Source organism: Anas acuta, chromosome 13 (genome assembly GCF_963932015.1).
Source record: "Anas acuta chromosome 13, bAnaAcu1.1, whole genome shotgun sequence".
Taxonomy (NCBI): Eukaryota; Metazoa; Chordata; class Aves; order Anseriformes; family Anatidae; genus Anas; species Anas acuta.
Genome location: NC_088991.1, coordinates 6875901 through 6896583, shown reverse-complemented (window position 1 = coordinate 6896583; position 20683 = coordinate 6875901). Strand labels below are relative to the sequence as shown.

General features: G+C 62.8%; 2 protein-coding genes across 3 annotated transcripts; one reads left to right on the top strand and one right to left on the bottom strand.

The window, feature by feature from the left end:
- Nucleotides 1-5694: 5694 nt before the first annotated feature.
- UTP14A (UTP14A small subunit processome component) lies at nucleotides 5695-10238 on the bottom strand. Its single transcript, XM_068697463.1, has 14 exons — nucleotides 10099-10238; nucleotides 9829-9899; nucleotides 9623-9687; nucleotides 9259-9401; nucleotides 8938-9093; nucleotides 8314-8433; nucleotides 8134-8228; nucleotides 7824-7947; nucleotides 7658-7735; nucleotides 7203-7554; nucleotides 6674-7056; nucleotides 6417-6604; nucleotides 6245-6344; nucleotides 5695-6110 (listed from the first exon to the last, which is right to left on the bottom strand). The coding sequence occupies exons 1-14, from the start codon at nucleotides 10150-10152 to the stop codon at nucleotides 5850-5852; spliced, it is 2190 nt and encodes a 729-aa protein (XP_068553564.1). The 5' UTR covers nucleotides 10153-10238; the 3' UTR covers nucleotides 5695-5849.
- A 107-nt stretch (nucleotides 10239-10345) lies between these two features.
- Nucleotides 10346-20588, top strand: ZDHHC9 (zinc finger DHHC-type palmitoyltransferase 9). Of its 2 annotated transcripts, none has more exons than XM_068697467.1 (10): nucleotides 10346-10483; nucleotides 10709-10992; nucleotides 16065-16225; nucleotides 16777-16935; nucleotides 17832-17969; nucleotides 18120-18168; nucleotides 18449-18551; nucleotides 18695-18798; nucleotides 19325-19490; nucleotides 19908-20588. In XM_068697467.1, exons 2-10 carry the CDS (start codon nucleotides 10814-10816, stop codon nucleotides 20010-20012), a joined length of 1164 nt encoding a protein of 387 aa, XP_068553568.1. In that variant the 5' UTR covers nucleotides 10346-10483; nucleotides 10709-10813; the 3' UTR covers nucleotides 20013-20588. The 2 variants fall into 2 exon arrangements, with proteins under 2 accessions (XP_068553568.1, XP_068553567.1); XM_068697466.1 differs by having other exon boundaries at nucleotides 16044-16225.
- Nucleotides 20589-20683: the final 95 nt, after the last annotated feature.

Below are 20683 nucleotides of genomic sequence, written 5' to 3'. Positions count from 1 at the left end.
GCCGCCGCCGCCCGCGGGGGCTGACGGGAGCCGTAGTCCGCCCGCCGCAGCCCGGCCGCCCGCCGCGCTGCCCCGGGGACTACAAATCCCAGCGTGCCCCGCGGCCTGCCCTGCCCGTGGGGAGGGGAGGGGAGGGGAGGGGGGGGGGGGGGCTGAGTCCGGAGAGGGAACGGGAGGGGAGGGGACAGGGAGAGGGGGGGGGGGGACGGGGGGGGGGGAGGGAGGGGGCTCCGCGCCCGGCACGGCCCTGGGGAGGGGGAGAGGGGAGGGGAGGGGAGGCCGGGTGGGTGGGGAGGGGCTGCGCGGCTCCGCTCCGAGCCCCACGGGCGGCCGGTGGCGGAGCGGGGGGAGCCCCGCGGGGACACGGGGACACGGGGGGGGGGTGGTGGGGGGGGTGGTTTAGGGGGGGGGGTGCGGGAGCTCCACGGCCGGAGCGTGGCCGGGCAGCGCCGAGCCCCCCCCGCTGCCCCCGTGCCCCTCCCGGTGCCCCCCCCCCCAGCCCCGTGCCGCGGGGGCCGCCCCCTCCCCACGGCGGGGCCGCAACTTTCAGCCCGTGCCCCCACCCCGCTCCCCTCCGCTCCCCTCCGCTCCCCTCCGGTTGTCAGCAGCCGCCCCCCCCCCCCCCCCAAATTTCCCCGTCCTCATCCCCTCCCCGGTCCCCCCCCCCCCCGGCCCCGGCCGCGGCCTCCGAGCGGCCCCGCCGCGGGCCCCACGCGTGGCAGCGCCGCCGCCGCCTCCTTTGTGCGGGCTTCGCCCCCCCCCCCGGTACCGGGAAGGGCACGGAAAGGGAAAGGACCCCCCCCCCCCCCCCCTCCCCTAAAAGCACCCACCCCAAAAGCAGCGGCGGTGGGGCGGGTGGGAAGCCCCCCGGCAGCCCCCGCCGCTCCCGGTGCCTCCGCCCGGCTCTGCAGCCCCCTTTGATTTGCATCGCGGGGTAATTAAAAAGCCACTTTTTATTTTTATTTTTTTTATTTTTTTTATGGGAGCCCCCCCCGTCCTGCAGCCGGCCTCACCGGGGATGCGTTTAATCAGGACCCGGGGATGTCGTCACGCGATTCGCACCCAGGGGCTCCAAAATCCTGCGGTTTTTACATTAATCCTTGAAAACGGGAGATTTTGGGGTGTCCCCAGCAGGTGAGCCCCGAGGTCTCCCTACAACCCCCACAGCCCCTCAGCTCGCCCTGACCCCACCAGCGAGCCCCTCTGCCCCCCGAGCCTCCTCCCAGAGCCCTCCCGGTGCCGGTGGTTGCGGGATTTTGGCTCCTGCCCAGCCACGCACCCTATGGGACACGGGGCCCGTCACTGGGTTTGGGCATCCCTGCCCCAGGGCCTGGCCTCGGGATGGAGCCGTGGCCGAATAAGTGGCCCCAAGGACAGGGAGGGCTTTGTCCCCAGGGGGCTGGTGGCCATGGGGTCCGGTGGTCTCCCTCTGGGTCTCCTGGGGTTTTTCCTGCAGCTTCCAAGCGAGCCCTTGTGCCGCCCCGTCCTCCCCGGGCAGCCGGCTCGGCGAGGTTTTATTGGTGTCGGAGCAGCAATAAAAGGTGTCAGCTCCTGCCACAGACTTCATCTGCCCGCTCTCTGCCTGCCCACAACCCCAAAAGCTCGTGCAGCGTGCCTGAAGGTGTGGATAAAATACCAAAAATTCTCCTGTAGGGCCAGCGGCCGCCTCCTCGCCTCCTTGCTCCTCGGGGATGGAGGAGCGAGGCAGGAGGCTGCCGGCCCTCCCTGCAGGCTCAGAGCTCTGAATTTTGGCCACATCCACCGCCGTGATTATTTGGCACTGGGAATAAGGCTTCATGGCTCGGGGGTTTGGGTTGCGTTGCCTCAGACCTCGTGTGGGTGCCGCGGGGGGTTCAGACACGGACCCCTCCTCGCCGGGTGCCCCAGCGGGATCCTTCTTGGGAAAAGTGAGGCCGGGGAGGCAGGAGGTGTGCGGTCCACACGCCATCCACCCCCTTGGCCCAGGAGAAGAAGTCCTGAGCTGGGAGGACACCACAGCAGCGAGGATTTGGGGCGAGAGGCGCGGGGAAGGGCGGAAGATCCGCGCCTGCCCCCGCTCCTCGGCGGCTCCAGGGCTGCCACGCTGGAGCCTTGGGGTCCTTTTATTTCCCGTCCTTCGGCCCCGCAGTCCCCCAGGTCTGGCTTCGAGAGGCTCTGAGCGCTCCTAATTGGAGTGGCAGACAAAGAGAGCCGGCCTTTGAAGGCGGCACACGCTGCGTCTGCCAGCACGTGCCTGCAGCCGCTGACAGCGCTGACAGCGGCCCCGGGGACGCGGAGCCGCAGGCCAGGGTGCAGGACACGGCCCCAAGCCATGGGGAGCAGCTCCCCGGCCCCAGCTCAGCACCCCTGAGGATGAGGAGGGCTCACAGAGGTGTGCTGGGGCCACGCTGCTGTCCCGGGGCTCTCATCCCCCCGTCCCCGCTGGCTGCGTGCCCCGGAGAGGCTCTGAGGGTGGGGGAGGCTGTGGGGTGCAGGGGGCAGCGGGGGCGCGCTCATCACGGGGACTTTCCCCCTGTCCCTATGGGTGCCTGGGGATGGTTGGGTCCCCGTCCCCTTCTGGAAGACCCAGAAAGTGCCACGACAGCGTGACCCGAGCGCCGAGGTGCCCCCTGCCCCGAGCAGGGCTGAGGAGCCCGGTGGGAGACGGCGTGCCGGGGAGGGCGAAAGCGCTTTGGCCGACCCCAACCGGCGACGGCCCCGCTGCGGGTGCCGAGGGTCCCGGCTACAGCATCCTGGCGGCAATCTCCGGCTCAGGTTGTGCCGTGCTGGATACGGCATCTCCATGGAAACCCTCCCGCTCAGGCTGTGCGGGCTCGGGAGATGCCATCTCCACGGAAACGCGGCGGCCGTGCAGGCCGGGATGCGCAGCCGGGCACCGCCAGGACTGCGGGTGCCCCCCCGGTGCCCCCCGCTCCCGGAGGCACCCCCCAAGACCCGCAGCTCGCCCCTGTCCTCGGCACCGGGGGGGTGGGGAGGCACGGGGAAATTCGGGGGAGCTTTGCTCTGTCGGAGAGCCCCGGTGCAAAGTCAGGGAGCAGCGCGGGACCCTCTGACGGCCACGGGGGCCCCGCCGCGGCCAGGGGCACCCCGGGCACACTCAGGCAGTCCCGCGGCATGCGGAGCCGGGGGGCCTTCACCGGGGGCTGAAATTTCACCCTCCGAAATAGCCCGGATGAAATACTTTACAGGTTATTTATAGCCTCACGCTAGAAAACAAAACAAAACAAAACAAAAAAAATAAAAGAGAAAAAAAAAAAAGGACGAAAGGAAAGAAAGCAGCCACGCGAGCCCTTTATGCGCTCGTTTTTCATCTGCCTTTTCGTTTCGGCCGACTCCTGCTGGCCCCGAGGGCCGGCCGGAGCCCGAGCACGGGGTGGCTGAAGCCTCGGCATCACCTCTCTCCCCACGGGGTGCCCGCGGGGTGCCCACCCCAGGGCATCTCGGGGGGCACCCCAGTGGAGCCGCGTCCCCCGTCCCGTCCCGGAGCAGCACCGGGCGCTCCCTGCCGGAGCCAGGGGCGGTTCGGCCGCCTTTCAGCCCAGCTCCCCAGCTCCGTAAACCTGGCTTTGACGTAGCCCTGAAAGTAGGCCAGTAAGAGCAAACTGCAGCCGCTCGCAGCCCTCTCGAGGGACGCCGTGGCTGCGCGGCGGGAGGGAGGAGTGCGCATTAACAGCGCCGCTGCTCTCCGCGAGCTCCCGCGCCGGCGGAGGACGGAGGACGGGGTTTTTTTCTCTCCTCCCGGTGCCTTCAGGCTCGCCCAGCCAAGCCCCGGCGTGGCGATGCGCGGCGGCAGGGCACGAGCGTGCTGCAGGAAGGGGATTAGAGCGGGGAGTGTCCGGCCCCCGTCTCCTCCCTGCTGCCGTGGCAGCTGCCAGCGGGCATCCCCGCCATCCCCCTTTCCTGCAGCATTTTGCAGATCCTGATTTATTTTTTAATTAAAAGCCCAGCGCTGACGTCCCCCTGCCCTGCGGTTTTATTTCTGCGGGGACACCAGGGGGACGCAGCCCGCTCTCGGCGGGGGGAGCGTGGCAGCGCCAGGAGCGGGCGAACCCCGAGCGCTGCCAGGAGATGCGGCCGCATCTGGGTCCCTCCCGTAACTCACCCCGAGCGGCTTACACCAAGGCTTTAGGGATTTATTTTGGGAGCATTTCCCGATCCTCGAAGCCCCAGTTGGAGCCCAGGCCGCCCCAGCACTGCAGTTCCTTGCAGGACCGGGCACCCCCAGCTCTGCAGCTCGATGCCAGCTGAGCGTTGCCGTGCTCACACCAGGTATGACAAAAAAATTGGCACAAAGCTTCAGGTGGTCAAAGCCTTCGGGCTGCTGCTCTGCATGGGGACACGAGCCCGTTTCAGGCGTGGTGACCCCGATCCTGTCTGGGATCAGCACCCCAGGAGGTCCTGCCCTGCTGCCTCCCAGCTCACCAGGCACTGCCTTCCCTCGGCTTTGGGGCGCTTCGGCTTTTCCTAAAACAAACACGAGCTCCCCCTCACCCCCCTGCTGATGTCCCTGGGGGAACGAAGCTTTCCCACAACATTTGGGGCAGCCGGAGCAGAAGGAAGCTGGGGTTTGAGCTGGGGCCACCAGCCCAGCGAGGGGCTCGGTGGAGCCGTGGCACGGAAATGATCGCTGCTTCCTTTCTTTTTTTTCTTTTTTTTTTTTTTTTTCAGCCCTGTCGACTGAAGCAACGCCACCGTGCCCCCCATCTGCGGCCAGCCTTATCCAGCAGCTCTGGGGCACTGCGTGGAACCAGCCATGCACCAGCTGGACCCCAAAAACCCCAAAAAGGACACGGCCCGGGCAGAGGGCAGCACCCAGCCCCTTGTCCTGGGCTCCCCGACTCCCACACGGGCTCGGAGCAGCCTCCCCCACAGGGTGCGGGCGCAGAACGGAAGAGCCTGGTGTATTTACGGGGCCGGGAAGCCAGCGAGATGTGGGGCCGGCTGCTGGCAGCCTGCACGTGCCCATGCAGGCTGTAGGGGAACGAGGGCCAGGCCCCTGCACGAGGTGGCTGCGGGGCCGAGCGGCGGCGGCGCGGCTCTGCCCCAAGGGACGCAGCGGGATTGGGGCTGGCCGCGGTGCCAAGGTGGGAGGAGGCGTCCCCGGCGCAAGGGCCGTGTTTCCTGGGAACAGGAGCAGCTCCTCAAGTCCCTCCTTCGCTTGGGATCAGGAGTTCCTCCAGCTGGCACGAACGCAGCCCACGTGGGAAGAGGGAGGAGAGGCCGGGAGGGCTCTCGGCCCGCTCCCGTTTCACCCTGCCTCTCGGCCACGGCCCCATGGAGGGGGACACCGAAGATGTGGGGGTGGCTGTGTTGGGACAGAGCCCCCTCCCAGCCCCTGTGGGGTGGCAGCAGAGCCGCGCAGCCCCGCTCTGCGCTCCTCAGAGCTGGCCAGAAGTTACTCGGGGCAGCAGGAGACCGTGAGGAGCATGGCCACGGGGCCAGGCTGTGAGAAAGCCAATGCGGCCAAGATGACAACTCTTTACGTAAAAAAATCGTGGCACTGAGGACAAAACCAAGGGGTAGAGATCTTGCCCAACACGAACGTGGTGCCAACAGAGCCTCCACCTCCTTTTCAGGCTCCCACCCCCAGGCTGCACCTCAGGGGCCTGACCCCCAAGGAGCTGTTCCCGTTACACCAGGACGAACCCCCCCTGCCCCGCGTCGGGCCCCAAGGACAGGCAGGAGGGCACCAGCTGTCCCAGCCCCAGGGCAGCCACGGCACTTTTATTGCGGAAGGAGCATTAAAAAGCCCCTGACAGAACCAGGAGCCTCTCCCCGGGAGGGAAACCCCCGGGCACGGCCCCTCCAGCTGCTCCCCAGCGCCGCGGGGGCCAGCGCTAGCCCTAGAGCTATCGTGCTCTCTTGTGGGGGCGGCGAGGGGGCTGCCCTCGCTGCTTGGGGGCCGTTTCTAGCACTGGTTTGGCTCCGCTGGGAGCTGAGGCGAGGTCCTCAGCAGAGAGGGGCTGGATGATGTGGCCCGCCCGGGTGATGACGCGGGGGGCGGTCAGCTTCTGGAAAGCACGCTGCGTGTTCCACGTGGGGCCCACGGGCGTCCGGATGCTCTGCTCGAACTGCTGGTGCTTCTCAAAGGGGAAGGGCAGCTCGCTGACCTGTGGGGAAACAGTAGGGCAGAGGGGGAGCACCCTCAGGGCTGTGTTAGAGCTGGAAACCAAATTTCCCTTTAGAAGCAGGGATTTAGGGAGTTTAGGGGCCGGGCCAGCCCCGGAGGCAGCGCAGCACCCACCTGATGTGCCGCCGCGTGGATGTTGCGCTGCTCGCTCAGGATGACGTGAGGCAAGTGCTGGTCCTTCCTGGGAGGCGCTGGGGGGGGCTTGATCAGGAACCTGCGGGACACGGGAAGAGGTCAGGCCCCGGGGCCGGGCTGCAGCGCGCTGCCACGGCCCTCCCGCGCTCACCGTTTTATTTTCTTGGCGCTGGGCTTCAGCCCGCTGCCTCCCCACTCGCCCCAGCCCGGCAGCACCAAGTTGACCGCCTTGGGCTTGCTGTCCTGCTCCGCCTTGCTCTTCTCCCGCTGGAAATCGGCCACCACGTCATCCCCGGCAAACGCCTCGCTGATCACCCCCCTCTGGTCGATGCCACCCTCCTGGGGAGAAACCAGTCAGTGCCCGGCCGCTCCCGGCTCACCCAGGAGGACCGGGCCCGTCCCGCTCACCTCCTCCTCCATGACCACGGGCAGGCTGGGGCACTGAATCTCCTGGGGCTTTTCAGACAGCACGGACTCCAAGCGAATCATTTTCTCCTTGGCTGTGGGTTTCTTGGCAGGCCTGGCCCCAGATTTGCTTTTCTCCTGCCTGGGTGCTCGCTCTTCTGCTCCCGCAGCCGCCGGTTGCTTCTCCTGCTCCTCCAAGGGCTCCTTGGAGGCCAGAGCCTCGACCTCCTCCATCGTCTGCACGCGGTCCAGCTGCTCCGACAGCAGGATCTCCTCCTGGGCCTGGGGAGGGAGCTCGATCCCTGCACTCGGCTGCTCCTCGTCACAGAGGGGGTGCACGGAGCTGTCCCCTGGAGGATCAGGAACCACCTCCGTCTTGTCAGCGCCTGTGCATCAAGGCAACGGAGAAGAAAACAGCCACCCCATGAGCGGGGAGGGAAGGAAGCAAGGCAGCTGTAAGAAAACACAGCCCTCACGACCCAGCCCAGCCCCGCAGCACATCAGACATCGCGTGGGGCTGCGAGCTCCTCACCGTGCTGCTCAGGGCTCCCTGCCCGCCGCTGCCGCGCGTGCCGTTTCTGCTCAAATTCTTGTAGCAGGGCCTCCTCCTCCGACATCACCTCCTCCTCCTCCTCTTCCTCCTTGCTCTCCACAGCAGCAGGCACCGCAGTATCTTCGCGAGCCTCTTGCACCTCGGGTTCCTTGGCCGGGTCGCTGGGCTTGCCCAGCATCCAGGGATTTGCTCTGTTGGCACTCACGGGGATGGTCACGGGCGGGAGGTCCTCCTCAGGCACATCCCCTGGCTCCTCCTCGGGCAGCTCCACCCGCACCTTCTGCATCAGCTCCTTGTTCCTGGCCAGCTGCTCCTGCATGGCCTTGCGGGCCTGGGAAGGGATCGAGACAATTCTAACACAGGCCAGAAGCAACGTGCCCGCTTCCTTTGCCCCATCTCAGCCGTTCTCCCCTTTTCCCCGAGCCCCAGCTCACCTCCAGGTCGTACTTGGCCATAATGGCCCTGGAGCGGGCCCATTTCCCCTTGTTCTGGTGCTTGAGACTCATCCGCTCCTGAGGCAGAGGAAGAGGAACCCTCAGGAAGAGCACCCTCAGCTGGGGCGAGCTCCCGAGGGACGAGGGAGAGGCAAGCGAGCGGCACCTCCATCCGGAGCTGCTCCAGCTCCTCCAGCTTTGCCAAGGCGGCCTCCGGGTCCGATTTCTGCAGCAGCTCGAACTCCTTCAGGGCCTTGCGCCTCTTGCTTTTCTTCAGCACGCGGTGGTACCTGCGGCACGAGGGGGCAGGCAGTGAGACCTCCTGGTGTGAGCTCCCAGCCTCCAATTCAGGAAGCTGTGCAGGCAGCACAGCGTCCCGGCAGCACCTCAGCCTTCCTCCACCCTTTATCCGTCCCCATGCACCGGGCCCCAGCCCCCTCCCAGCTCCCCGAGCCCAGCACCTTCAAGAATCTTACTTCTTACTCTTGATCTTCTTCTCTCGCCGAGCTTTGGCTTCGTAGTAGGACTGCAGGACCCGAGCCTTCTGCAGCTCCGCTCGCCGCCGCCGGGCCTGCCAGGGAGCGGGGTGTAAAGGGGAGGGCAAAGGAAGAGGCCCCCCCACGGGCAGCGCAGGGCTAAAGGGAAGGGTCACCCACCTCTTCCAAGCTCATCGCCTGCAGCGAGGCTTTCTCTCGCGGCGTCAGCAGCGGGTCTGTGACGGGTTGCTGCGTTTTGTGGAGCAGCCCGAAGATCTCCTGCTCCAGGGGAGTTCGTGGCTGTCGGGGGGACAGATGGCACAGCAAGGTGGGGTGAAATAAGGAGCGGTGCAGGAACCAGCACCCACACAGATCTCCCCGTCCCTTCTGATGCTTGAGCAGGCTCACGGGAGGGCACAAGCAAGGAGAAGTCCCAGGCCCCACAGCGCTGTGGCCAAATGAAATGAGGGAGCTCCAGGAGGGTGAAGTGGTGCTTGTTAAGCTCAGAGCTCGGTGGGAACTGACCTTGCCCTGACCTGGGGAAGCTCTCCAGGAACGGGAGCCTCTCCTGCTACACAATACAGCCCTCGTGGGAACCCGCATTCAAAGCCAGAAGCATAACCAAGACTTAAAGGCAGGCGCTATTTGGCAAACCAATTCCCTCCTCCACCTCCAGAGGTGGCTGAGGCCTGTGAGCAAGCACCCGGCTCCGTGCAGAGCCCGGGCAGCAGCAGGCTCAACCCACACCTCGAGCGCTAGAGAGCAGGGAGGAGAAAGGCACCCGAGGGGTGTGAGAGCCCCCACCTTCCATGCCGAAACCACTCGCTCCAGGGGGGCAACTGCTGCGATCTCCTGCTTCAGAGGGAACACCAACTGCTCTGCTCGGCGGTTCTGCAGGACCAGCGGCTGCCACTTGCCAACGTCTTTGGAGGTCTTGACGTAGGCAGCCTCCCTCACGACCTGCAGGTGGGAGCGAGAAGGGAAAAGGATCAGTGGAGAAGCTGAGCTGAAGAACGAGGAAAGCCAGGCAGCATCAGAAAGGAGCAGACAGCACCCAGGGGCTCAACCCAGCTGTCCCTTATGGCTGGAACTGCTTCCCCCTGCCACCCGCACAGGCCCACGTACCCGCTCCCGCTCCTCCTTGCTGAGGGGCAGCTCCACCGCCTTCTTCTGCTTCGCTTTGCTCAGCTGCTTCTTCACGCTGCTCAGGGCGGACTGGGCACGGATGGGCTGCAGGAGCTCGGACAGGACCAGCTTCTCCCCGGCACCTACGGGAAATCACCCCACGCATTGACACGGACACCCCACAACCACGCTGAGCAGCGCTATGAGCTCCAACGCTGTTTGTTACGAGCTGAGATGCCTTCAGCCCAAACAACCAGCACGGCACCTCCCCGGGGATCTCCTCCAACCAGCCTGGAGAACCCGAGCACCTCCTGGGGGGAAAAAAAACACAGGGGAAAGCCCCGAGACCCCGAGGAGCCCTCACCTTTGGAGCTGACGTTGAACTCGGACACCTGCACGCTGGCCTCCGAGCGCTCAGCCAGCTTCTGCCTGCAGGAAAAGTGAAAAAAACAAAGGCAAAGAGGTGAAAAAGCTCCCTCAGCCCCGCCACCAGCCGCTGCTCGGGCTGCAGCCGAGCCGGGGGGGCTGGGGGCGGTGGGAAGGGGGGGTCAGGGGGTGCTGGGGGCTCACCGCTTGCGCCCCGACAGGGCGCTGACCGCCTCCAGGAGCTGCCGGTGCCGCCGGTCGCCATCCTCCGGGCCCTGCCGTGAGGCGCACAGGGCTGTGAGGGCCGGGCCCGCGCGGCCTAGGCCCGGCCCCCATCCCAATCCCAGCCTCAATCCCAATCCCGCTCCCCATCCCAATCCCGGCCCTAATCCCGATCCTAATCCCAATCCCGGTCCCAACCAGCGCTCCCGGTCCCCCCTCAGCCCCCCCCGGCCCCCCCCGGCCGCCCCTCACCTCCTCCTCGCCGCCGCTGCCCGCCGCCTCCTCGCCCAGCCACTCCTCCGCCATGCCACCGGAAGCGCGGCGCTCACTTCCGCCCCTCCTTGACGCCGCCGCCCGGCCACCCTTCCGCCCGGCGCGTGACGTCACGGCTGCCTTGGCAACGGGGCCGTGCCGCGGCCGGCCCGGGGCGGGGAGGAGGAGAAGGGGAGTGGGCGGGGACTCACCGCTGAGCGACAGCTCCCTCCGCCAATGGGAGCGCGAGGAGAGGAGCGGGCGGGCCAATGGCGGCCGAGCTTTCCCCTCCCTCACGGCGGCGGCGGCGGCGGCGCGGGGCGTGGCGGCCCCTCCCGCGGCGCTGGGGCAGGAGCGGCGCGGCCCGGCCCGCACCGGCACGGGGGTGAGCGCCCCACACCCCCCCCTTTAACCCTTTTGATCCCTTTTCACCCCTTTTCACCCTTTTTACCTCATTACCGGCCGCCCCCTACCCCCCCGGCTCCCCGGTACCCGCCGGTTGCCATGGCGACCCCGGTGGGGGGGGGGGGGGGGGGGCTGCGGTTACCACAGCGCCCCCCCCATAACTGAGCCCCTTTTGCTCTTTTTTTCCCCCCAAATTCTCCCGCAGCGCCCAGCCCAGCCCGGCCCAGGCGGGCCCCGAGGATGCCGGGGGCAGCGGCAGAGCAGCAGCAGCAGCAGCAGCGGCGGCGGTGGCGGCAGTGACGGCCCCGCCATGTCGGTGCTGGTGGCGAGGAAGAAGAAGAAGCCGAAGGTGGTGCGGCGATGGGAGCGGCTGCCCGGCAGGAACACCTTCTGCTGCGACGGCCGCATCATGATGGCCCGCCAGAAGGGCATCTTCTACCTGACGCTCTTCCTCATCCTCGGCACCTGCGCCCTCTTCTTCGCCTTCGAGTGAGTCTCCGGCCTTTGCCCTGCCCTCCCGGGAGGGTTTGGGGCCTTCACGGGGCTCCGTGACCCCCTCCCTGGATGCTGAGGCCTTGGGCACGGAACGGGCAGGGAGCCGTGGGCTGAGCGCTGCCCCGCAGCAGCCCCCTTTCTGCTCAAGGCCAAGCGCCTGGGGAGGCGCCGCCTGCCCCTTTAGGTCAGATCCAGGCTCAGCTTGGCCCAGAACCAAGAGCAGGGGGTTCCCCGTAACTCTACCGGCTCCTTGAGTCGCTTGGGCAGAGAAGTGACCTGCCAAAAAATACGAAATTGCAAAGGTTTGGCTAACAGGGGTGGTGGTGTGGGGAGAGGGCAGGCTGGCCCCTTTTTGCCCACTGCTCGGCGGAGGGCTCAACCTGAACGACAGCGAAACTCCCCTCCTCGGTCGCCGTCAGCGTGTTTGTTTGCGTCTCAGGGAGGCGAAGTCCTCAGTGGTGTTGGGCAACACGAAAGCTCCTTAAGCCAGGAAGGCAAAAGGAAGAACCTTGGGCTGGTTAAGCCCTAAGTTTTTCCTGCAGGTCTATAAAGTGCTCAGCACGGGTGCTGGCCTCTGAGGCACCTGCCCCAAAGCGGGGAAGTTGTCTCTGCTCCCTCTGGTCTAGCATTGCCCTCCTTGCTAGCAGACGCTGCTGGCAGCCTCGCAAAAGGGCTTTCTGGAATGCCCCACGGAGGCCTGCCGCGTCCCAGCAGAAGCAGCGGGGTGCAGAACATCGGGTACAGGGCTGCTCTTTCTGCTTAGTCGTGGTGGAGCTTTACAGATGGGTGTTACACATCCGTAACGCGAGGTGTTGGGGTTCCCGAGCTCAAAGAGCCCGAATTATCCCTGACTCAGCCCGAATTCATGGGTAAGGAACGACACCGCCGGTTGTTTGTTTTGTTTCACGGCTGAAAGATGGCACTCGGGCTTCCTGCCTTGCAGGACTGAGCGTTACCACACTCCAGAAGCCCTTATTGCCAGGGATGATTGCTCTCACTCCCTGTCCTGGTGGGACGAGTGGAGATTTATCTCCCTTTGCCCCGTTTTGCCCTCGCTGCTGACCGCCACAAACCCCGCTGCGGTTTGTGGGGCAGCCCGAACCAAGCCCCTGTTCCCAGCCCTCTATGATGGAGCCGTGCGTCGGGGAAAGGCTTTGGGATGTTGGCTGCGGGGCAGTTGTGACCTGGGAGGTGAGGGAAAGGTTGGAGAAATCTAAAGTGCTGACTTGATGGTGTCCGAGCGCTGTGCCTCGATGCTTCCTGTCTGAGCGGGGGAGCTTTGTTGTGAAATTGCTTGCGGGTTTTTCAATTTCGGGGGAGGAATGAAACGCCGCCTTCCAAACCAGAAACGCTGCAGAGAAGGCAGGCGGCCGGGCTGCTGCTGGAGGCCTGGCGACCCTTTGTGCCTTCTGCCTGAGGGTCGTGGCTTTGATCTTTGTCCTGGGCGTGTTACCCACCCATTTCAGCTCTGCGGCCGCGCCGAAATCCAGTTTTCCCCCCGTGGAGTTTGTTCCACAGAGGAACAGCGCACGGTGTTAGGATTGGGCTCTGGAGAGCAGCAGACGGGGCGGGTGGAGGAGCCCTTTCAGCCCTCGCACGCTGACTGCAGGGTTTTCAGTGCCCGTTTCTTTCCGCTGAATCACTCGCGCAGTCACACCTTGCCTCAGCACGGCTCGGGGATGCCTGAAGCCAGCGCCGCTTTGCTCCTCGCCCTCCGCTTTGCTCCTCGCCCTCCGGGCTGCGCCGCCCGGGCTCTGATTGCAAACGCCCTCTCCGCAGAGCCGGTGCTGGCTGGCATCACATGTCACGAGATACAAGCCACGAAATGACAGCCTCTCTGTTCCTGCTGCCCGTTTTGCTTCTCCCCGCCTCGTTGCTGCGGTCTTGGAGGCTCGTCCGTGCCCCGAGGAGGCCCCGAGGACGGACCCAGCTGCTGGCGCCGTACCCAGCCGGCTCCTCCCTCCCTCCCCGATAAAGCAGAGGCGCTGCGCCGGCTTCTCCAGCGGTGCCAGGCAGCCGCCGAGCGCTCTGCTCTGCCCAAGGGCACCTCTTGCTGCCACCCCGGCTGAAAGCGGCTGCTTCAAGGCTGAGGCTGGTCCCCGAGGCCTGGGTTTCATTGGGCCTGCTCTCTGACCGGCGCTGCGTCACGTGGAATCGTGTTTCACAGCCCCTTTGCGTTGTTTCGGGCGTTTTATCGGGTGTGGAGGCTGCTGCGTGAGGGCGCTCAGCTGCCTCGCCGTGCCCGTGGCGCCTGGACACGATGAGAAACCCTGGTGAAATCGCTCTGGGATGGAAGCTGAGGGGATGGGGTGTCCCCGCTCTGACTGCCGGGGCTTTCTCTTTCCAGTTTGCCAGCGTGGCTGTACCGGCTCTCCTCAAACGGCAGGCGCTCGCTTCTCCAAAGCGGCTGCGAGAGAACTCAAATTTCTTTTGTCTGCAGCCTTTCGCACAAGCGAGACGTTTGTAAATGTTACAGGCGAGATAGCGCCTGCAATGCCAGGCTCCTGGCTGCACGAGGGGGCTGCTGTTTGCTTTTCCAACAACCGAGCACGTGGAGCTTTTATTATTTTTTTTTCTTCTCTCTACGTCCTTAGCTATGCAGAGACCCAATTTTGTTTGTTTTTCTGATAAATCCGAAAACCTAGGCCGGGCCCGTTGGTTGCTGATGATATTTCTCTGCTTTGACAGCGTCCGGGGTGAGCGCGTGGTGTGGGCGTGCGTGGGTTTGGGGAAGTTAAAGGGGTGATTTTGGGAGTGGGGTTTAAACAAACTTCACAGCAGAGCTCGTGCTGAGCCCTGCAGGGACCCAGAGGTGGGATGCCCGGCCTGGTGGTCCCACCTGAACCCTGTGCTGCTCAGGAGCTTCAGCAGAGCAGTCCGTGCTCCTCGGGCTCGCCACACCTCCGTCTGTTGCTTCTCGCTGCTCCCCCCTTCCCCGTGGTAATGATCTCTTTGTCTGAGGCTCCCCCCTCCCCCCGGCGTGCATTGTAATGGTGCTGTTGTCTGATATTAGACGGCAAAATGCTCAAGAGCGCAGCTATCGCCCTGGGAGGGGAGGAGGAGCCACATCCTTCCAGCCCAACAGCGCGGCTCTGTCGGTGCTCAGCTTTCCCAAACAATGGCCCTTTAAAATATCAGTTCCTCAGCAGCGCGAGTGACTCGCTGTGCTTAATCCCTCTGCACACCAGGCACAGGACGAAGGCTCCGCAGCGCTCCGGGCACCTGAGATCTCTTCTTTTTCCTCCTGAGCCAGGGGCCCGGCCTGCCCCGTGCCTGTTCCGCGATGGAAGAGCCGGGGAGAGGCTGGAGGATGCTGCTTCACCTTCCCACAGCAGAGAGGACACTGATGCGCTCGTCTTCTGTCTCCTAAAATTGCAGGCTTCTTCCCCTGCCTAGCAGCAGCCCGGAGGCTCCCCTGGCTGTGCCCCGGGGCACGTGTGCCTCCCCGAAGGGCTGGCTTCTCCGGGAAGATGCCCGGGGAGCAGGTCACGTCCCACGTTAGCGCTTCTCTGCAGCCCATGCAGGGCTGATCCCATTTGTTCTCAGGTGCTGCCGCGTAAAGCTTTTGGCTCCATGCGTGGCGGAGCACACCCAGAGCAGATCACGTGCTCGAGGGCAATAAATCTCTTTGCTAGTGGCACGCTGGAGAAACTTAGGAAGGTGTCAGCGTGATTCTGGGGCTGGGAGCCCTGGCATGGTTTCAGCTCGGCTTTAACGCAGTGCACGGATCCTTTTCCAAAGCCTGTACCGTGTTCCCGGTGTTCCAGCGGCCATAAAAGCCAGCGTGTCAGCTGAGCAAGGCTCAAGCTGCAGCCCTCGGAGGCAGAGCTGCTGCGGGAATCAACCATATTCCTCCCCAAAACGGGATCCAAGGTTGCTGTTTAATCGCTGGCTGACTCGCAGCTCTCCAGCTAGACTTTGTCCTTGCAGGGGGGAAGGCAAAGTTATCTCAGGCTGCGTTAACGCGCTAAGCCCAGCCCTCTGCCTGCTGGGGCTGGCTCTGCACGTGGACGGCTCCAAGGGTTGCGTGGTTCTGAGTAGCTGCGGGGCTGGCAGTGTCTAAAATTAACCACGGTGGTTTGGGGGCCGGGCCCTGTGCGTCCCAGTGGCCAAAGCGTCCTGTACTGTATGGTCTGGGGCATGCACGTGTGCGGTCTCTGCTTGGTGGCACACAGAGGATAGTTGCTGGAGTCAAGCAGCAGCAAATGCAAGTCCTCTGAGCCGTCCTGCAGGGGGTGGTGAGTATTGGGGTGGCAGAATTTGGGAGCAGTTGGAGTGAGAAACTTCAGAGAAGCTGTGGGTGGGACGGCTACCCGGAATTAATCAGCCGATGCATGGATGGCATGGAAATCCCCCTGTTTAGGATGACGAGTCCACTGGGGAGGATGATCCTGTGTCATTCACCACCGCAGCCTTGTGCTTTCCTTGAGAACAGCAGTGGCTGGGAGCAAGGGTCTGGGCTGGGTCCATCTCTGCAGGCTCAGAGGCATCGGGAGGAGGCAGGAGAAATGAGATGTGTGAGGAGAGGTGAAATGCCCCACGAGTGGGGGCTTCAGGCAGGGCTTCCCTTCAACCAGAGGAAAGCTCCGTAAAACCATCACCCCATCATAAGCAGGGCTTGCTAAAGAAACCAAGGGAAAAAAATGTTTTTAATTGGCCTGATGCCACTCTAATCCATGCCTTCTGTACGGGCCTTCTGCATAGCCTGTGCTGAAGTGCCCGTGGAGACACCTCCGGGTGTCCAGAAGTAGCATGAGGCACAACGAGATTATTCTCCTTTGTCTCTTCGCACCACCTCAATCAACAGGATTACCAACGTGAATTTCTCCTCGAGCCTGTCTGTATTTATAAACTCCACAATCTGAGGCTGAGCGGCCTCTCTCAAGCTGATGTTGTCTTGAGGCAGGCGTGGGAAGAGACTTCCCGCTTCATCTGGAGCTTTTGAGTCAGAAAAGTGGAAGGAAGCCTCATGTTTTGTTGCACACGCATGTTGCACTCACAGTGACCCTCGCAGAGAAGCCCGGGGTGTAGTTAAACCTCAGAAGGTGCTTTCTGTTTCCCTGCAGGTGTCGGTACCTGGCAGTCCAGCTCTCTCCAGCCATCCCCGTGTTCGCAGCGGTTCTCTTCCTCTTTGCCATGGCCACGCTCCTGCGGACGAGCTTCAGTGACCCCGGGGTGATCCCGAGAGCCCTGCCCGACGAGGCGGCCTTCATTGAGATGGAGATCGGTGAGTGCTGCAGCTGGACGGGTGGTGGCTGGAAAAGCCTTGCTGGTTTTGGTATAGTCTAGGTTCTCTGCAGAGCTTTTTTTTGTCCACAAAAGTGGACCTCCAAAAGTGGGAATTGCCCCAGAGTGAGCATCTTAACTCCTCTTGGCTAATTCTGCTTGGCTGAGTCTCAGCTGGTGCCAGGTTCCTTCCCGGGAACCTTTTCATGCAGTTTCCTCTCCTGTAGCTGTGAGCATCCAAACTTTGCTCTTGGTAAGGGGTGCAGGAAGCTTGATGCAGGCCCTTTGGTCCAGCAAGCAGAGAGGATGTTTGGTGGACACAGTTCTACTTGTTTTGGTGTTTTTTTTCCTCCCTTTATGCTCCTGAAAACTCTGGCACCTTGCTTCTGAGTTCCAAATTGGCTCTGGAGCGTGTGAGCAGAGGTGTAGGCACTGGCTGGAGACCCAGCAGGCTCCGATCCATCTGGTAGAAGGCTCAAGGAGGAGAGCTGTCGCTCTCGTCCTGTTGTGCTGTAGCAGCAGATCTGATCTCTGCTTGCTTCCCTCTCTCAGAGGCCACCAACGGGACCGTGCCGCAGGGTCAGCGCCCGCCCCCGCGGATTAAGAACTTCCAGATCAACAACCAGATAGTGAAGCTGAAGTATTGCTACACGTGTAAGATCTTCCGTCCGCCCCGTGCCTCGCACTGCAGCATCTGTGACAACTGTGTGGGTGAGTAGGAAGGGCTGGGGCTGTTCCTGCAGCCGCCTGCTAGGTGAGAGCCTTTGGAGGAGAGCAGGCGAAGAGCTGCAGCAGCTCTCGCTCCGTGTCCTGCCTCGTACCGCGCATGCCTCCAGCAGCCGTGGAGGAAGTCCAGGACGGTGTTGCCTGAACAGATGGGGATGGCCTGCCTCGTCTTAAGCCCAAGGAGCTTGAGATTTGCTCAGAACCTGAAGCCAGATGGTTCGTCTTTGCCAGCATCTCGTTGGCAATAGCTGGTCTAATATAAATAAATTATCCGGGGAAATGTGAAAGCAGCTCCTCGCACCATCTTGGAGACTATGCTGTTATGCTGAGTGCCCCTTTTTTGTCCCCCCCACCACCACAGCAGCTCTTTTAGCCCTTGTACGTGCCATAATTAGCTCATATTCAGCGTCCCTTCTCGAGGAAGAACTCCCATTCTGGATCCCTCTCCTTCAGTACAGCTTCCCAGCCCTTTGAGCACTTAGGCAGTCTCTTGAACCTTCTTGTGATGATCCCAGTAGGAGTAAAGCAGCATGCGGGTGAGATGAGAACCGCTGAACTCCCAGACCTTCAGCCAACCTGTGTGCTGCTTTCAGAAAAGCTCTTACACCTCAGGTCTGTGGGAGAGGAGACATGTGTGGGGTGAAGCTCTTAAATTTTACCTTAACGCACCGACTGACTCCAAGGAGGAGTTTTGCACTCTCCTACCTGGCTTCCACCGCCCCTGCTGATGCAGGGACCTGAGTTAGCAGAGGGGCAAACTCAGTGGCCCAGGGGGTCCTTGTCAGCCTTGTACATTTCTGAGTTTGGGGCCCTGGAATGAGCGCCTAGAAGCAGGCAGAGCTGTGCTAGAGCAGTGCTGATCTCCATCTTCACTTCCACAGAGCGCTTCGACCATCACTGTCCCTGGGTGGGCAACTGCGTGGGGAAGAGGAACTACCGCTATTTCTACCTCTTCATCCTCTCGCTCTCACTCCTCACCATCTACATATTCACCTTCAACATAGTCTACGTAGCACTAAGTGAGTCTGCCTGCGGGGAGGTGGCTGGGCTGGCCGAGGGGGAGGGAGAACGTGGATGGTGTTCCCGACCCAGAACTGATGGAGTGGGAAAGGGAAATGGACTCGATGCAACCTCCCGGAGACCAAATGCCTCTTTTTTTGTGTTGCCAGAATCTCTGAAGATTGGGTTTCTGAACACGTTGAAGGAAACCCCAGGGACATATCCTTCCCCAGTGCCAGAAGGGTTGGCTTCTAAGTTGGTGAGGGAGTGCAAGCTGCATGATGGGGGGATTGAAGTCTTGATACTTCACTGGGTTTTTCAGGACATCACCTCCCTGCCTCCTTGATTACAAGGCAGAGAGTGATTTTTGTGGTTTTGGGGAGGGGGGTGAAACAAAAAACTGCCTAGGTGAAGAAGCAGCAGGGCTAACGCACCAGAGTGTCGTGACTCAGCCCGGGTGTGACTGTTTGCCCGGTCCCTGCTCCTTAACTGCTCTCACTGTACTGGAGGTGCTCATCTGTTTCTTCACCCTGTGGTCGGTGGTGGGGTTAACTGGGTTCCACACCTTCCTGGTGGCACTGAATCAGACAACCAACGAAGACGTAAGTGAAGTCCCTTTGTTCCCCTGAGCCACCCCGCTTCCTCTGTCACAGCTGCCTCCACCTTGCCGACATGCCCTGCTCGTGCTGAGGCTGGGGGCGGATGCTGGGGGAGCAGACCTGAGCTTGTGCCCTGTCCGTTGCAGATCAAGGGTTCCTGGACTGGGAAAAACCGTGTGCAGAATCCCTACAGCCATGGCAACATAGTGAAGAACTGCTGCGAGGTGCTCTGCGGGCCTCTGCCCCCCAGGTAGGCTCTCGAGGAGCAGCCCTGCCATTCTTGCCCCCTCCCTTGGGGTCCCGTGGAGCTTTCCTTGCCTGGCTGCAAGACCTTTCTGCCAGCGCTGCGTGTGCAGAGAGCTTCTGGAGGTCTCTTGGGACAGAGCCAGCCCCTCTGGGGAAGAAGGTTTTTTGTTGCCTTCCAGTGATTCACGCGTGTGGTGTGGTCCCTCACGCTGTGTGTTTTTGGGAAGCAGAGGAGTGACTTCCCTTCCCCGGGACAGCGCATGTAGGGGAAGCTCAGGGCGCTTGTTTCAGTGGGCTCCCACCCTCTGTAGCGGGCTGTTCTCTGGAGGGCTTGATTTTCGCAGGAGGAACGGAGGCACTCCTAAGATTAATTGGGAGTTAACTAGGACTGGGCAGAGCACAGCCTGGTTTTGGAGGGGGGGGAACGCCTTCCCTTGACTCCTGTCTTCCACCAGCGTTTTTCCTGCTAGAGAAGAAGCTGATGCAGAAGAAGTGCGGGGTCTCTTGACGGTGGGATTTTGTTCTTTCAGCGTCTTGGACAGACGGGGCATCTTGCAGCAGGAGGAGAGCACAGCTCAGGAGGAGACCGGCACGCGGGGGTCCAGCGCTCCAGAGCCCGCTGCTGCTCAGGGCCCTGGTGGGCAGGAGGAGGAGAGCAGCGCTCAGCAGGACGGCAGCCTTCCTCACCCCAGTGCCGTGAGTGATCCCCCTCTGCATGGGGTTACCGGCGGGCTGCCGCTTTGAAACGAGCTCTGCTTTGAGGGCAGGGTTGAACACGAGACCCTCGCTGCTCCTTTCCTTCCCAAATTGTTCTGTGAGCACGGTGTGAAGGGGCTGGGCCCGCTCCTGTTGGAGCGTGAGCTGCCTGTTTCTCTAGCACAAACACACCAAAGCACTGCTGGAGCAGCCCAGTGCTCTGGATTTTTCATGAAGCTGATGTGCTGCCTGCTTGGTGAGGGAAACAGCCCTGGTTTCCCGTTTTCCCAAACGCAGCTGAGAGCTGAACTCCTTGGGGCTGGAGGCAAGGGCTGCAGGGGAGCCGGGCCACATCTCTGTGCGCAGACAGATCCTCCGTGCGTTCGTGCCAAGTCATTGCTGTCTTCTCTCCTCCAGGTCCCCGTGCCGTCCCTGAGCAACGCTGAGATGCCGGAGGAAAAGCAGCTAACGACCGGGGAGCTCCCGGCCCCATCCCAGGACGCTGGGCAAGCAGAGCACTAGCCTCTGCTTGAAAGGGAGAACTTTCTTGTTTTGTCTAATCAAAGCTGGAAGTGATTGAGGAGAGGAGGAGATGGGCTGGATGGCAGGCAAATGATTCCTCACGGCCGTTTTGCTTTAGTCATTATTCATCCGGAGGCGCAGGTGGCGTGGGCTGGCGCTGGCCATGCACGGGGGCAAAGGAGAACGAGCACGAGCAGCCCAGCGCGCCCACTGAGGGACGCTCCCCGCCACCGGGGCTGGTCTCCCTGCGGGCCGAGGCAGGACCTCTTGCTCTGCAGGTTGTCCTCAACGCTAAAAGCTGGCTTGGTGGCCCGAGCTGTCCCTCCGCCTGGCCCTGACTGACCCGCTGACTTGTGGTCAAGCAGCTCAGAAGCGATGTTAGGGTCGGCCTGCTCCCTGCTGCTGAGGAATCCTGATGGGAAGGAGCAAGTGATTAATGGCAGTAACGTCCTCTCTCCCCTCCTCCCTCCTTCCTCTAATCTGTGGCATTGTTTTATTGGTTAACGTGGCAGGGGTTGTCAGGAGACGTCGTTTTGGTGCCAAAAGGGCCGAAAAAACTGGGAAGGTGTTCTGCTGGCCGTGTTTCTTACAGTAGCTTCCTTCCCTTGCTCCCTCTTCTCACGGGGCTGGGGGGCAGGAGCGGGGCAGCCCCATCCTCCTGCCTCTCGGCT

Excerpts from the sequence above, each read along its gene's own strand:
- UTP14A (XM_068697463.1), bottom strand. The coding sequence starts at position 10,152 with ATGGCGGAGGAGTGGCTGGGCGAGGAGGCGGCGGGCAGCGGCGGCGAG. Across the intron at positions 9,094-9,258 it reads GCAAGGAGGAGCGGGAGCGG|GTCGTGAGGGAGGCTGCCTA; the intron begins GTACGTGGGCCT and ends TCCCACCTGCAG. Across the intron at positions 7,736-7,823 it reads TGGAGCAGCTCCGGATGGAG|GAGCGGATGAGTCTCAAGCA; the intron begins GTGCCGCTCGCT and ends CCTCTGCCTCAG.
- ZDHHC9 (XM_068697466.1), top strand. The coding sequence starts at position 10,814 with ATGTCGGTGCTGGTGGCGAGGAAGAAGAAGAAGCCGAAGGTGGTGCGG. Across the intron at positions 16,936-17,831 it reads CATCTGTGACAACTGTGTGG|AGCGCTTCGACCATCACTGT; the intron begins GTGAGTAGGAAG and ends TCACTTCCACAG. Across the intron at positions 17,970-18,119 it reads CATAGTCTACGTAGCACTAA|AATCTCTGAAGATTGGGTTT; the intron begins GTGAGTCTGCCT and ends TTGTGTTGCCAG.